The 18,279-nt window shown below is 36.5% G+C and overlaps 1 protein-coding gene across 1 annotated transcript; it reads right to left on the bottom strand.

Moving 5' to 3' along the window:
• Positions 1–12,289: 12,289 nt before the first annotated feature.
• On the bottom strand, positions 12,290–14,785 carry LOC145112388 (uncharacterized). The gene has a single exon (XM_079048554.1). It carries the CDS (start codon positions 14,783–14,785, stop codon positions 12,290–12,292), a length of 2,496 nt encoding a protein of 831 aa, XP_078904680.1.
• Between the last annotated feature and the right edge of the window lie 3,494 nt (positions 14,786–18,279).

Here is an 18,279-nt window from a genome sequence, read left to right as displayed (position 1 = left end):
GCTCCGGGGGAGCTGGATTGTCCTCTAGATGTTGAGATTGATGATGATAGGTCCGTCCGGGTTGCAAGGGTTCATAGGGGTTGTACTCTCTAGTTAATCAGCGACAAGTATCTGGTTGACTTGATTCCCATTCCTCTGCGTGGGAACAAGGTTATCGTGGGCATGGATTGGCTGAGCCCTAATGGGGCAGTGATCGACTTTGAGCAGCAGTTGGTTCGGGTTCGGACCCCTAGTGGGGGAGAGATAATAGTTCATGGGGAGAGATCTCACCGTCAGCCGAGTTTGTGTTCAGCAGTGAGGACCAAACGCTACCTTCAGCAGGGTTGTTCTGGTTATGTCGCCTATGTTATGGATACCCGAGATAAGGGTAAGGCGACCATGGATGATGTGTCGATTGTGTGGGATTACCCGGATGTATTTCCGGAGGACTTGCATGGGGTGCCTCCGGAGAGGCATGTTGAGTTTAAGATTCATCTGGTTCCAGATGCTGCTCCGATAGCCAAATCATTGTATCGATTGGCTCCTCCCGAGATGCAGGAGCTGTCTACACAGCTGTAGGAGCTATTAGACAATGGATTTATTTGACCGAGCAGTTCGCCTTGGGGAGCACCGATTATGTCGGTAAAGAAGAAGGATGGGTCTCATCGTATGTGTATCAACTACCGGGAGCTGAATAAGGTAACGGTAAAGAACCGTTATCCACTCCCGAGGATTGATGATCTTTTTGACCAGTTTAGGGTGCATCTTGGTTCTCCAAGATTGATTTGCGATCGGGTTATCATCATATGCGTGTTAGGGATGAGGATGTGCAGAAGACCGATTTGCAGACTCGTTATGGTCATTACGATTTTGTGGTGATACCTTTAGGACTCACCAATGCTCCAACTGCGTTCATGGACCTCATGAACTGCATGTGTTGACTGATGATGGATCGGTTTTTGATAGTATTCATTGATGATATCTTGGTTTATTCCAAGACTCAGGAGCAGCACGAGGAGCAATTGAAGGAAGTGCTAGATACGTTGAGGAGGGAGAGACTTTTCGCAAAGTTCTCCAAGTGTGAGTTCTGGTTGCACGAGGTGCAGTTTCCGGGGTACCTTGTCAACCAAAATGGTATTATAGTCAATCCGGCCAAGGTTGAGGTCGTGATGTTGTGGGAGGTTCCAAGGTTTCCATATGAGATTCAAAGTTTTCTTGGTTTGGCAGGTTATTATCGGAGATTCATCTAGGATTTCTCCAAGATAGCTATTTCTTTGACCCGACTGACAAAGAAGACATATTTCATTTTTCTGTGGGCATGAGCAGCAGACAACTTTGGAGGCTTTGAGGCAACAGTTGTGTGAGGCGCCGATTCTGACCCTGCCAGAGGGTGTTGATGAATTCGTGGTTTATTGTGATGCATCGATCACAGTTTGGGGGTAGTGTTGATGCAGAGGGGTCGCGTGATCACTTACGCTTCGAGGTAGCTGAAGCCTCATGAGGCGAATTATCCGACACATGATTTGGAGTTGGGAGGTCGTGCTTTTCGCCCTCAAGATTTGTCGGCATTACTTCTATGTGGTCCGTTGTACTATTTACTGTTGGATTAGGTGTCTAAGCCTATAACTATAATTGGTATAAACTTGAATTGATAGTAGCATAGTCCTTTTGGGTTGCCTTCAAGCCTGGCAATTGAATATGATGACTTTCAGAGAGAGAATAATGATTTATTAATTTATTACTTGGTTAATAAATTAATTAGAAATCAAAATAAATGATTTATTAATGTATTATGGAAATAATATATTAATTAGAAATCATATTGTTTGATTAATATTTAATCAGAACTTAATTTGGAATTAATTTTAGGGTTAAAAGAATTAATTAAAAGTGCAAAGACTAAAGGTGACAATGTTCAATAGTTGTGCATTGGACAATTCTAGAACCTCCTTAAAGAGGGGGAACGAAATCTAGAGTGTCTCTAGGGTTTCCTTGGGCTCTAAGGGTTCCTTGGATGCCTTAGGGAGGAAGTTAAGGGATTAGGGTTATCTTGGAGATACCTGCCTTATCCAATACCTTCCTGACACCTATATAAATCCTCCTTAGGGTTAAATTTCGACCAAGCCTTCCTTCCAAGTGCCTTGGATGAAATTTTGGCCCCTTCCCTATCTCTCTATAGTTTTCCTTTGTTGTAGGGTTTGTTTGTGAACCATTAGAGGTGCGACACTTGTGGCGCTTGCTACCAAAGGTTATTCAATGAGGAATTCAAGATTGTTTACTACAACAATCTTAAATGTTAGTTTTCTTGTTCTTATGATTTAATTAGTTCATATGAAAAGTTTTATAACCTAGGGTTCATAGTATGTTGCTTTACTTGAAAGGCATAGATTCAACTAGGTTGCATGTGTCCTAATTTATTTGAATTGTTTGAATAATTTTCGGCTTAGTGCATTGTGTTGTAACCTCCATAACCCATCATAGGTATCAGAGCCATGGATTGTCTTTCTTGTATTTGCACATTGGTGAATCAAAAGAAACCTGTTTTTGATTTAATCGCAGCTCACGACGTGAACTCGGTCGAATGTGATTCTGTCTTGCTGATTATTAGGTGTCACGATGTGAGCTATGGGGCTCACGACGTGAGCCCGGCCAGATCCGAAAAATCTGTGCGTAATCTGCCATATTTAATTTCTTGGATGATTATCAACTATATTTCATTGCCAAATCCGATTTTGCCATATATATCATGATGATTTGAATGCCTAGAAATTAGGAAACAAATATTTAACTTGATTGATTATTTGGTGACTAATATAATTGATTTTTTAAGTGTTTAAATAATTAATTTTATTATTCATTGAACTTAATAATTAATGTCAAATATTATTGGGTTGTTTTAGATTTAAATTAAAAGGTTAATTTTTTTGAAATTTAAAATGTAAACCTTAAAATATATCCTTATGGATGTTATTAATAATTTAGTTATGTGATTAATTAAAAGGAAAAATTAATAAATCCATTATATGGTTTAAATTTAATTTAATTAAAGGTTTAATTTATTAAAGGATTAAACCCTTGCTGTTTTAAAATGTTTAAAATACACCTTATATTATGTATATAATTAAAAGTTAAATATATATTATATGTATAAGAAAAGTCAGTCAAACCGCTAGTACGCCTCATTCACGAAACCATACTATAATGAGAGTTTAATGAAACGACCTATAAAATGACCGGCATTGGGTATCCATTCTTACCCACCGCTCTCTTGTATGGTGGAGGGTCGTTAGCCGAACGGGTTTGATAGGACAAATTAATCCTCATTAAAAGTATAATGATGAAAAGTAACTAAACCGTTTTCTAAAATCCCACTCCTAGTTACTTTAGGAAAAATTTGAATTTGATGCTAATCTATGAAATTGCACATTGCACCTTATTGGTCGTTAGTGGAGCGTGTGTGGTTAATCGACACACTAATACGTGACTAATATTGTTGGCAATGGGTGTCTCATAAATTATCGTTGATTAATGGAGCGTGTGTGGTTAACCGACACATTAATTAGATGATAAATGACATGGAGAGTACCAAGCTAATTTGCATGGTTATTCACATCTCGTTTGTGATCCTCGGCATCCCAGTCATAAAGTGAGAGCATAATCGATATTAAACATGTCATTGAATGGTTGAATGAATCTCAAAGATCTAGGAGTTTCAATAAGATTATAATTGGTAATTGCTTTACCTACCTAAAATAGATTTGAGTTTGATTACGACATCCCTCTTCAAAATTCGAATCGAAAATATGGATTGTAACGAACCAAATTTCCAAATAAAATTTTCATTTTTAATTAATCAAAACATTCCCATAAAATATGAAATCTCAATGACAATTGTTTTCAAAATCCATAACATCAACATTTTATTTCAAATATCAGAGTGTCCCCAAGTGAAATGCTAGAGAGTGCATGTCGCACCATCAAACATTGCCCTTGCCCTTAGGCTCTGAAGTATCTGAAACAAATCAACAAACTATAATCTAATGCTTAGTGAGTTCCCCAGAGCATACCCCGACACAATCCACATAATCACATAATCCATATTAGCTATATAAGCCACATAAACCACATAAGCCATGCATACAAACATATAAGGATGTTGTGGGCTCCTCCCAGGGTCTTATACCTACTTGCCATGGGATCCCCCACATGGTGTTTACCTAGGAATGCCATGGGCTCCCCCATATGGTCTTATATCCAACTGCCACGGGCTCTCCCCGGGGTCTTCTATGCAAATAACATAATGGTCAACTAGCATATCATATATCACAGAAATATCTATCATACTACATAACTCGTACATAAACATATAGGGATGCCGTGGACTCCCTCCAGGGTCTTACTCCTATGTGCCATTGGCTCCCCCACATGGTCTTAACTACTTTCCATGGGCTCCCCCACATGGTCTTATATCCAACTACCATGGGCTCCCCCGGGGTCTTCACATATCCAATCAATAAGTACTAGCACATTCTCATATACATGCATACCAGACATATCAATAGTGAATCCACAATAAACACTACAACTAACTAAATGGTCTGGCATTGGTGCCTTCGACCCAGTGGTATGGTGAGGAGACTCACCTCTGTCTGCTGAATCCGAAAGCTGCTCTCTTAATTGTCCGTAACCACCTGTGCTGAACAATAATATCATTAACCCAAGGTTAGGGTTGAATATAATCCAATTAAAGAACCCAAGGCCCAAGTCCTTTCATAATGGCCCAAAAGTCCCCCATTGCTAATGGGCCCAAAGTCCATGTCTAAAAATCATTAATGGGCCTCATGGCCTAATAAAGCCCAACCATAGCAATCATGGCCTAAAACAGATAAATTGGTTGACTAACTCAAAACATGACCAGGCCCAATGACTGATTAAGGCCCAAAGGGCTTACGAGCCCAAAACAAGTCCAAGCCCATATGAGTACGTACACCCTGCGTACCACTCCTGTACGCTTAGCGTACTGAGTCCCTGAGCTGTACACGCTGCGTATGCTAAACTACGCCCAACGTACAAGCAAATTAAGCACCTTATTCCATTAAGTGCTTAATATTTGATGTTCCAACGTCCAATCTTTAGATCTGAGTCCATTAAGACATCCTAAGGCATAAAGTTAGCAACTTTATGCCTTTGCATATTCTATATGCTCCCAATAACCATTAAGACCTTTCCAAGAGTCTTAATCCATGCATGAGGTCAAAACACCCATCAAGACTCCATTTTTATGCTATGAATGGACCAAAGGACTTCAAATCTATCCTCCATAAGCTCTGGAGTTGCTCAAACTCTCAAGAGGTGGTCCAAGAACACAAAAAGGGACTAAAGAGAAAACCCTAGCTCTAGGATTGAAAATGATGACGAAGGTGAAAGATTTTTACCTCCTAAAGCTTCCTAAGCTTCTCAAAATGTAAGATCCAGAAGCTCTTCCTCGTTTAAGCTTGATTCTTCCTCTTCCTTGTAGCTAACACACCAAAATGATGGTGTTTAAACACTCACGAGCTCAAGAACACACACTCTAATGATTTTAGGGTTTCCAGGGACGTTTGAGGGTGAATGAGGGTGGTTAGAGTGAAGCTCAAACGAGATAAGGATGCTTATATAGGTCTTAAGTCCGAAAATTAGGGTTTGAATGTTCGTCACGTACGCGTAACAACCCGTTATTTCAAGTCAATGTAACAGTGGTCGTGACAAGGATTCTGAAGATATAAAGAATACCGAAATTTGAGTTATAACGAAGAAGTTATGACCTATCGAATTTTCACGATAGAACCGGTACAACGCTGTGTGACGTAAAAAGTGAGTTTACAATCAAATGCTTTTTAGCTTTAGCAACCTAAACGGAAGTTGTATTATACGTTAAACCGAGAATGTGCAAAAAAAAGATCGTCCAAATCTGACTTCGTATGAAGAAGTTATGATTTTTCTAAGATTCGGCAACGCAATATACAGCCCGAAATTCGAATTAAAGATCGAGCAATTTTTATCCGACACAACCTAAACGAGAATTGAAGATCTCGTTATTTGTAGTTCATTGGTAAAAAGACAGACGGAAACGGATGTCGAACGTAGAAGATATGAATTTTTAAAAGACTTTTCCTGTCCCGACCTGTTAAAAATATAACATTAAAGATAAAGTCAAAATTAGCCAACGGAATCTAAACAAAAGTTGTAGAGTATAATCTCACCTACGCGTGGATATAAAGAACGTAAAAAACGGAGCTCGTATGCGAAAGTTATGAATTTTTGAAATTCATGGCTCAAATTCCGAGGCTGGTCTGAAGGCGTACGCCCAACGTTCGCATGCCCAGTCCGGAGCTGGCCACGTCGCCCTTCCTTCGCATGGTAGACACGTATTAGACACGTTCGATGCGAGCCACTGCCTTCCAAGAATCTGACGCGTGGTACTTATGCCCCGCGTAATGCGAGGCCTCCGGGCTATATAAAGGCTACGAGGGCAGCCCGATTCTTTTGCCATTTTACACCTCTTTTTCACTCTCTACTCCCTATATAGCCACTCTAAACCACCTCGAAGCCTCGGGAACACCCCTAACACCCAAAGGAAGCCCGGAGCCCCGAAGTTCTCGAGAAAATAATATTTTCCAGTCGAAACTTTGCCCGCGTAAAGCCCGGTTTTTCAACAGAAACTAGCGGTTTCTTCAAGAAAAATCATTTATAGAAACGAAACGCTGCCCAAATCACCACTTATCAGGTGAGTTCATACCCCCATATTTTTCCAAGCTTTTTCAATATTTTTAAGGGAGGGAATACAAGTAAAACACAAGAAATTTTGTGTTTTAAAATATAATTTACTTGGTATGTTTTTCTTATCTTTATTATGTATGAAAACATGAAACTTGTTAAAATCATGGAAATAAACTTATAAAACTATAATAGGTATAGTTTATGGATCATATGAACTACTTTACAAAGTCTAGGTTAAAACATGGAAATAAACTTATAAACTATAATAGGTATAGTTTATGGAATAAATTGATCTTTTTACAAAATTACTTGTGAATTATAAAAAGGTTTTCGCACTATTACTTGTAAATTCGTTGAAGCTAATTGTGAGACACGTCTTCGTGTACTTACCTAAGTACCAAATGAAGTCTAGTCTTAAGAACCAGAGTCTCCTGAAGGGAGAGCGTGAGTTTGTGTATAGATCTATACGGGATTGACAATCCAGCACCCTGACTGTTAGCTACAATTTGACCGGCAGGTTTGCGGGTGACAAACGTCATTTTTGATATTGACAAACAATTCATGTCATATCAGGTTATCCGTCATATTAGTATGGTTATAAGAACTCACAAGGAGAAAACAATGATATATTTACGTAGTAATATACTTTTTCTTAAACAGTTTCAAGGGATATTAACTATGTGATTACTCAGTATATACAATAGGGTTATATAAAATTGAAGTCCGATAGACAGTGGAATGTGTGATTTCCGCCTTACTTACTGTTCATTGTTTGGTTGTGGGCTTAGGACAGATTCACCCATTCAACTGTCTATTCGATATCGGTTATATACAACTCGTAGGTACTAAGTGATCATAGGAGGGTAGTATCGTCACGTCGAGTTTTCACGGCAAACACATCTTCAGCTAGTTGTTCTTATACATAAAACTAGGTATCATTAAACTAAGTATGATAATTATACTTGTACTTTTCAGTCTTGGAATGATTAAGACTACAAATCAGTTTTATAGAAAATATAGGATTTTCTATGATAAACATCGTTATTTTTAAAGGTAAACAGTTTTCGATTTAACTTTCTAAAAACAATAACAATTATTACTGAAAACAATGTTTTACAATAAAGTAAGTGGAACTAGGAACATAATTACAAAAGGTTCAACACTTATTTACAAACCAATATAACATAAAGGACCTTTAATGGTTAGTGCTATAATTCGTTAGTTTATACATCAAAGTTATATATATAAATAATATCCGATAGGCAGTGGAATGTGTGATTTCTGCCTTACTTCCTGTTCCTTGTTTAGTTGTGGGCTTAGGGCAGATTCACACATTCAACTGTCCGTTTGATATTAGGTTATATATAGTTAGTATAAACTAAGTAATTATAGAAGGAACTATTATGGTTACCATTTTACCAAGAAAATATAGTATTTTCTGAAGGAAACACATTCATTATATCTAAAAGAATCATTAATGTTAAAATTGTGATTACTTGGTGAATAAATTAGAGTTATATGTAATGAAGATCCGGCAGACAGTGGAATGTGTGACTTCTGCCTTATTTTCTGTTCCTTGTTTGGTTGTGGGTTAGGGCAGATCCACACATTCAACTGTTTATTCGATCTGAATTATATATAATTTGTATTCACTAAGTAATCGCAGAAGTAACGAGTACGGTCAAATTACTCCTTAAGAAAATATAGGATTTTCTGGAGGAACAGACAAACTTTTCTAAAGAACAAAGAGTATACTTTTTATAACAAAAATACTTATGAACTCACCAACTTTAATGTTGACACTTTTTCAAACCACTTGTATTCTCAGGGGCTATAGTAGACAGGTGCTCTCTCAGGTGTTGTGAAGACGGAGCTTTACGTCTTAACTTTTGTTGTACTTTTAAAAACAAGTAATGTTTTGAACACAATGTAAATATTATGTTATTAATACAATGGTTGTTGTTACTTGGATTGCTATTATACAATTGTTGTGATACTTAAACATGACGTCCTTCGCCCCCGAACGTTTCCGCCGTTCCGGTTTGTGGGTGTGACAGACTGGTATCAGAGCATTGTTTATAGTGAACTAAGTATATAAACCTATAAAAGATATACAACTATAAATACAATGGGACTAAAACACTCTGACTAAGAATTATACTTTAAAATATAACAATATTTTATAAAAGTATATATATACTAGAACAAGTATCACAAGAAGAACAAAATAAAAGTATTTGGATGTTGGACACTACAGTCAAACCTACACAGTTATGTAATCATATCTGGGATAAATATAGCCTGATCAACTATATTTATCTGAGATACGACCAACATGTGTTTAGGAGTGATAATGGTGTTGCAGCAAGTCTAAAACTTACCAACCCTATATACAAAGAAATGCTAGAACAGAACATAAAGTTTAAAATACTATAGGAGTATTTTAAGTACTATAACTAACTTATGTGAAAACTAAAAGACCTTTACTGGTAAGGCTATAATTACCGAGTGTATACATTAAGGTTATATATAATTGAGATTTTATAGACTTATAATTGGTGATTTTCACTCAACTTACTGTTCCTTGTTTGGTTGTGGTTTTAGAATAGGATCACTTATTCGAAGGTCTATTTGATCTGGATTATATATAATCTGTATACACTACGTGATTATAGAAAGACCCGGTAAGGATCATCCTCGTAAAAATTTATTTTTATATAGATGTTTTATTAATCTCATGGATTCTTTAGACACTCCCATTCTCGCACAACTGACACACCTAGACATCGCAAACAACCAATAGAGGGGTCGAGGCAGAACCAAAAGAGGGTTCACGAGGAGAATTCCGAGAAAGAATCAGACAAAGAGAAAGGCACTAGAGAGATCGTTAACAAACTTACCTTATCATGAAAAAACTACAGAGCACCATATGCGTCACACTAATAAATAAGAAACTAATATAACTTAGTGAGTTAGTGACTACACTACTCACACTATGTGTTAAGTTTATCATGTCTTTCATCACAACTAATAACTGCAAATCAAGTCACAAAGTTTCAGTGAGGGTAGTCACTATTGAAAATTCATAAGTTTATTTTTCACATAAACTTCTATTATGAATTGATTACAAAACACATTCAGAGCATGATACATTCAAACTACAAATACCTTAGTTCTTATGACATTCATAACCACTACCGATATCTTACCAACCTTTCATCTTTAAACTTTATTACAGAAAGATGCCGCCTCGTAGATACATCAGGCGTAATAACAACACGACAACAAATCCACCACCGCCACCTCCACAATATGACCCCGCTATGTTCCAGGCTGTGATGACTGCCGTCGTAACAGCCGTCATGTCTCATATCCATGCAAGTGGTACCAATGGGATGGGAAATGGTGCTAACCCATCTGACCACGGAAATAACCACGGACACCCTAGGGAGTGTACATATAAAGACTTCATGAATTGCAAACCCAAATCCTTTAGTGGAAATGGAAGAGTCATTTCTCTAATGCAATGGTTCGAGAAAACAGAATCGATTTTCGAAATTTGCACATGCCCAGAAGGGAGCAAAGTTAATTTTGCTGCCTGCACTTTCTCTGATAGAGCCCTGACATGGTGGAATGGCCATGTCAAGTCACTGGCCCTTGCATTGGCTAACTCAATGGGCTGGGAAAGCCTAAAAACAATGATGCTAGAGGAGTACTGCCCGAGGGGCGAAGTGTAAAAACTAGAGTAAGAACTTTGGGAGCTTACCATGACAGGTTCAGACATAGTAGCCTACACTAATAGATTTAGTGATCTAGCGGTGCTATGCCCCGGGATGGTTATCCCAGAGAGCAATAAGATAGACAGATACATCTGGGGACTATCTCCTAAAATTCAAGGAAACATGATAGTTGCAAAATCTATCACGTTTGACAGTGCCAAGCTTTTGGCACAGACACTTGTGGACCATGGAGTTCGCCAATGAATAATGATGCCTGTTCCCGAGCTAAAAAAAGAGAACGACTATAAGAGAAACTCGGGGAGCAAGAAGAAAAGACAACCAACACAGGAGGTCTCGAAGAGACAACATATAGTTGTTGTTCATGCTGCCACGACGCCTGCCACTCCAACACCCGCTAGTCGATATGCTGGAAACCTTCCGAAATGTAACAAATGTAACTTTCATCATACCGGAGTTTGCCGGAAGATGCATTGCCAGAACTGCAACAGGACTGGGCACACTACTCGTTTTCTGTAGGCACCGACGCAACCAATCTCCCAGGTTCCTGACATGGAGTAAACCAGGCCTGTTATATGTGTGTCGAAACTGGACACTTCAAGAAGGATTGTCCAATAACAAGGAACTAGGACGAAGATGGAAGAATAATGATGATTACCGCAGGAGAGACTATCCTGGACCCCTGTGAACAGCGGTACGTTTTCACAATAAAAATATTTAAAACTTAAAACTTTTTATAAATAATTATAAATTATACTTTCGTTCGAACAAAACATATCATTCATATAAAAACTAAGAACCTTTGCAGGTAAGCTATGATGGCTTAGTGTATACATTAGGGTCATTTATAATTAAGATTTGTAGGCTAGAGTGAGTGATTCCGCCTCATTTCCTGTTCCTTGTTTGGTTGTGGATTTAGGTCAGAGTTACTCAGTCGACTGTCTTTCCAATCTTAATTATACATGACTTGTATACACCAAGCGATTATAGAAAGACCTGTTAGGGATTATTTTATGAAAATTCATCATTTTAGATTATCAGAACACTCGTACTGCTAATACTCGCTAAATGCGGTACAAAATGTTTGCAGTAGTAATAACAAGGATAAAACTAAAAGCACTGAAAACATATATATAGAATAGTTCATCATTCTAATAAATCACTTCTTCCAAATCGACTTAATATCTATTACGATAAGAAGTTCCAATGTCGTCTTTAGAAATGGATTGGCTTGGTCCTCACCATGCCAACTTCCTGTGCCGCGTAAAGACCTTTCGTCTTAAACAACCATTTAATGAAATCCTTTCAACTTATAATGACAAACTTAACACAAACCTTCGTATCGTCTCTCGCTTCAAAACTCAGAAGTACCCATGCGAGGGGTACCACGCCTTTCTAGCTTACTCCGTAGACAAGAAACTTAAAGTGAAACACACCGAGGATATTCTGAAAGTCCCTAACCCTCCCAAGGTATCTCCAGTAGATCTCCCAGGAATACCACTCGTACATCAAGTCAAGTTTGAGATCAGAAACTAAGGATCAGGGCCGATCCTAGACAATTTGGGGCCCGGGGCCAAAAACAAAATTGGGGCCCTCATATTGTTTTTTTTTTAAAAGAGGGCGACACCTCCGGAAATTTTATTAATTAAAAAAAATAATACAATTGAAGGCTGGGGACTCCCCACCTATGGAAAGAAAAGACTTCGGGACAGGCCCCGTAAGCCAAACAACCTAACAACTATTAATACAAAACAATAAAATAAAAAAGCCAAAACATGCTCTAAACCTTAATACATAAACATATCAAAGAAAAACTATAGAAATTTACATTTACGAGCTTTTTTAGATGCAAAGTCATCAATTATAAAATCAAGTTCAATATTATCCAACAAATCTTTTTCAATACATAACATAGCCAAACCATTTAATCTTTCATGTGCCATTGATGATCTCAAATAATTTTTTAATAATTTTAGTTTTGAAAAATTTCTTTCTGCTGATGCTACAGTAACATGTATTGTTAATAAGATTCTATATGCAATACAAACATTTGGATAACAATCTTTACCTTTGACAAACTCTAAAATTTCAACCGATGACATAACAACATTTGGCAAAGTTTTTTGTAATACTTTAAGTTCCATCAAAAATTCATTTAAATCCACATCACATAAGTTATTATGAGTAAACTTATTTACAAAAATAGCACAACTTTTTTTAAGTTCAATATCATCCAATGACTTTAACCTTTTTGAATCATATAAAAATCCAAAAATGTTTTCAAAGTTTGTTAATTGCTCAAATCTACTCTCTAATGACGCAATTGCCACATCAACAATATATATAAAATACTTGATTCTAAATGATTCTTCGGGTGATAGTAATTCATCTTCAAAATTAATTTCATCAAATTGTTTTTTTCTAGTAATTTGGCGTTTTTTTGGGAATATAGGTTCAACTTCCATATCCAATGCAATGGCCTTAGCGTTATCGATACTAATGGCATAACCTTCATTTCTATAATTTTTAAAAAATGTCATCATATTTTTTAATAGATCAATTGTGGCATCAATACACATAGTTTTGGTTTGCATTTTTTTACTAACTTTATTTATAGCAAATAAAATATCATACCAAATTACCATACCAAGTAAAAAATCATAACTTTCAATAGCATGAACTAAACTTTCAGCTTCACTTTTAGACTTTGCATCATCACATGATGAACTTAATTCTATCAAGGCATCCCTTATTTGAGGAGCTTGAAACCTAATGGCTTTGACACTTTTTATTCTACTCTCCCAACGTGTATTAGATAAGGATTTTACCGTTAAGTTAGGGACTTTATCAAGTAATATTGACCATCTTTTGGTTGAATTTGAAAATAATACAAAAATGCGTTGCAAAACTCCAAAAAAAGAAATGGCTTTAGCACAAAAATGAGCCATATCACTAACCGTGAGGTTAAGACTATGACAAGCACTTGGCATAATCAATGCTTTTGGATTAATTTCAAGTAATCTTTTTTGAACACCTTGGTGTTTTCCTTTCATGTTAGAACCATTATCATAACCTTTTCCTCTTACATCATCAATATTAAGACCATAAGATTTAATTGCATTTAATAACTCATTAAAAAGTCCTAAACCCGATGTATTTTCTACCTTTAAAAATTCTAAAAAAAATTCTTCAACTTTTGTTTTATTATTAGACATGTTCACACATCGAATAACAAGAGTCATTTGTTCTTGATGGCTAACATCGGGGGTGCAATCAAGGATAACAGAAAAATATTTTGATTCTTTCATAATATTAATTATAGAATTTCTGACATTATTAGCTAAAATAGAAATGATTTCATTTTGAATTTTGTGTCCTAAATAATGAAGATGAGTTTGATGATTTTCTATGTGTCTAACATGTTCTTGCATTATAACATCAAATTTTGCCATCATTTGAATTGCTCCCAAAAAATTACCACTAGATTCTTGAAAAAGTTTTTCGTTACAACCTCGAAAAGCCAAATTATATTTTGCCAAATATTTAATGACACCAATTATTCTTTTTAAAACTTGCCTCCAACGTTCTTTTTTAGTTAAAACTTTATTTTGTAAATTTTTATCAATTGTTTTATTATTATCCAATCTTGCTATTAGTTCATCCCAAGAATCCATACAAAAAAGATGTTGGGAACTATTTTCATGTTCTTTAAGTCTATCAAATAGATGTTTCCAATCATTAAATCCATCATTCGCTAAAGAAACTTTATTAACATAATTATTAGGTTTAAACAATTTACAACAAGAACAAAACACTTTATCAACTTTTTTTGAGTAAATTAACCATTTTCGATCACTCGTCTCGCCATTACTTAACTTTCTAGTATAAGAAGCATAAGAAAAATGTCTAGATAGATAATCTTTAGGATACACAAAATCTGATTCTCTTATTGGCCCTTTTTCAATCAAAATATCTCTTAAGTTATTATCAAGATTATCCAAATTACTAGGATCATATATATCTAAAGGTGGAATAAATTGTTCATTGTTATCATTCATGACATTTTCATTCTCATTCTCATTTGAATTGTTAACATTTTCATGATTGACATTAACATCTTCATTATTAATATTTTCATCATCAAAATCAACATTTTCATTTGAAACATTTTCTTTAGAAACATTTTCATTCAAGACATTATCTTGCTCATTAAAAACAGTTTCATGTGTGATATTATCTTGTTCATTTATTTGTACATCAGCAGAACTATTTTTTTTAAAACTTGTGCATAGACCCTTTTTGAGTTTCATTATCTTGTTCAATTTTTTGTTTTTTCTTTCGTTTTTCACTTCCAGATATATACTTTCTAGGATGCATATTCAATAGAGTGATAAGAGGCAATCAGACAAACAACAAGCAAACAGAAAACATATAATAAAAGAAGAGTTTTTGTTCTTTGTACCTACTGTTGACTGCCAATGATGCCTTGCTGGGAGCCTTTAAATAACCTCTAAGCAATTGCCAAATGCAATTGAAAAAGCCACACAACAGTCACAGCTACAACAGAAAATTCTGAAGTAAAAAAAAAAGAAATCAGATTAAAAATATTAACATTAAACAACTGAAATTAAACAAATGAATAATAAATTATCTCTAAAACAAACAGAGAAGGCTACTTACAGTTACAGAATCAGAGTTAGTGAGTTATAGGGATTCACAAGTTACAGAATCAGAGTTAGTGAGTTATAGGGATTCACAATCACACAATCAGAAGGTACGATTCCTGGATTCTCAGATTCTACATAGCATAAAATTATGAATGTCAGATTCTTAAAAAAAATAGAAAATCACAGAAAAATAAGAAATTTGAATGCTAGAAATTAGAACTTATAGATAAAAATAAAGAAGAAGATTCACAATCACTCAATCAGTGAGACAACGAGACAACGATTTCTGTTGGATTAATGCTACTTCGTGTGATCGTGTCTTCGTCTATGAGACTGTGACGACTCACTGGTCTGTCACAGGGTCTAGTTCTATTGCAGAAAAAAAAAAATTAAACTTGAAAATCGAAAATAGAAGGGCAATAATCGGTAGAAATCGTGAGTACTGGGAAGGAGAAGTAATCAGATGTACTAAATCTCCAAATCGGAAATTAGAAAAGGGAGAATTTGGGAAGAAATAAGAGATCGATTCAATTGAAATTGAAGAAGAAATAGAAGAATCTGATTATTGAGACCGTTGTTGCTTACCTTAGAATCCGGAGAAAACGTTTCGATTTTCCATAGCCGATCGTTGAAGATTTTATTGCGCCTTGGAAGTCGGCATCACTCGCTCTCGCACGCCAGTCGTTCCTGATTCCTCCTGCTTTTTTTTGGCTGACGCATGACGCTGATAAGAGATAACGAGTATTGTTTTATTGGGCTTCAATAATCAGAGTCCAATAACCTTAAACCTAATGGGCTAATGCTATACAATTACTATAAGAGATATAAAATGGGGGCCCTATGGCATTTGGGGGCCTGGGGCGGTCGCCGAACTTGCCCAGGCCCATGGGCCGGCCCTGCTAAGGACCCATGCGGTTAACCTATCACTGCTAAGTGTATACGCGAGGGTGGTATATAATTAAGATTTTACAGATTTAGGATGTATGATTGCGCCCTATCTCCTGTTCCTCGTCTGGTTGTGGACTTGGGGAAGAGTCACCCATGCGACCGTCTTTTCAATCTTAATTATATACGACTTGTATACACGAGACAATGATGGATAGACCAGGTATGAGTTCTACCATGAACTTCAGGACAAAAGCTGCTCAGAGCTACGAGTGGACATCCTACCAGTTGGATAAACGTAGTCAAGTAAGCCAAACTCGCACACTCTCAACCGATCAGAACATAAGATCAGATAGAACCGAAGTACCCACCTCTCTCCCTAGTTCATGAGTAACCACTTGGGAGTTAAATTTCGGGACGAAATTCCCTCTAACGGGGGGATAATGTAACAACACATTATTTCAAGTAAATGTAATAGTGGTTGTGACAAGGATTCCGAAGATATAAAGAATACCGAAATCTGAGTTATAACGAAGAAGTTATGACCTATCGAAGTTTCGCGACACAACCGGTACAACGCTGTGTGACATAAAAAGTGAGTTTACAATCGAATGATTTTTAGCTTTAGCAACCTAAATGGAAGGTGTAGTATACGTTAAACCGAGAATGTGCATAAAAAGATCGTCCAAATCTGACTTCGTATGAAGAAGTTATGATTTTTCTAAGATTCGACATAACAGTATACAACCCAAAATTCGAATTAAAGATCGAGCGATTTTTGGCCGACACAACCTAAACGAGAATTGAAGATCTCATCATTTGTAGTTCAACAGTAAAAAGACAGACGAAAACGGATGTCAAACGAAGAAGATATGAATTTTTAACGGACTTTTCCTGTCCCGGCCTGTTAAAAATATAACATTAAAAATAAATTCAAAATTAGCTAACGGAATCTAAACGAAAGTTGTAGAGTATAATCTCACCTACGCGTGGATATAAAGAATGTCAAAAACGGAGCTCGTATGCGAAAGTTATGAGTTTTTGAAATCCATGGCCCAAATTCCGAGGCTGGTCCAAAGGCGTACGCCCAACGTTCGCATGCCCGGTCCGGAGCTGGCCACGTCACCCTTCCTTCGCATGGTAGACACGTATCAGACACGTCCGATGCGAGCCAAAGCCTTCCGAGAATCTGACGTGTGGTACTTACCCCCCGCGTAATGCGAGGCTACGTCCCGCGTAATGCGAGGCCTCCGGGCTATATAAAGGTTGCGAGGGCAGCTCGATTCTTTTGCCATTTTACACCTCTTTTTCACTCTCTACTCCCTATATAGCCACTCTAAACCACCTCGAAGCCTCGGGAACACCCCTAACACCCGAAGGAAGCCCGGAGCCCCGAAGTTCTCGAGAAAATAATATTTTCCAGTCGAAACTTTGCCCGCGTAAAGCCCAGTTTTTCAACAGAAACTAGCGGTTTCTTCAAGAAAAATCATTTATAGAAACGAAACGCTGCCCAAATCACCACTTATCAGGTGAGTTCATACCCCCATATTTTTCCAAGCTTTTTCAATATTTTTAAGGGAGGGAATACAAGTAAAACACAAGAAATTTTGTGTTTTAAAATATAATTTACTTGGTATGTTTTTCTTATCTTTATTATGTATGAAAACATGAAACTTGTTAAAATCATGGAAATAAACTTATAAAACTGTAATAGGTATAGTTTATGGATCATATGAACTACTTTACAAAGTCTAGGTTAAAACATGGAAATAAACTTATAAACTATAATAGGTATAGTTTATGGAATAAATTGATCTTTTTACAAAATTACTTGTGAATTATAAAAAGGTTTTCGCATTATTACTTGTAAATTCGTTGAAGCTAATTGTGAGACACGTCTTCGTGTACTTACCTAAGTACCAAAGGAAGTCTAGTCTTAAGAACCAGAGTCTCCTGAAGGGAGAGCGTGAGTTTGTGTATAGATCTATACGGGATTGACAATCCAACACCCTGACTGTTAGCTACAATTTGACCGGCAGGTTTGCGGGTGACAAACGTCATTTTTGATATTGACAAACGATTCATGTCATATCAGGTTATCCATCATATTAGTATGGTTATAAGAACTCACAAGGAGAAAACAACGATATATTTACGTAGTAATATACTTTTTCTTAAACAGTTTCAAGGGATATTAACTATGTGATTACTCAGTATATACAATAGGGTTATATAAAATTGAAGTCTGATAG

This window comes from Lactuca virosa, chromosome 5 (genome assembly GCF_052849685.1).
Source record: "Lactuca virosa cultivar CGN04683 chromosome 5, Lactuca_virosa_CGN04683_v6, whole genome shotgun sequence".
Classification (NCBI taxonomy): Eukaryota; Viridiplantae; Streptophyta; class Magnoliopsida; order Asterales; family Asteraceae; genus Lactuca; species Lactuca virosa.
Note: the sequence above shows the minus strand (reverse complement) of the source record. Positions and strands in the feature narration are given on the sequence as shown.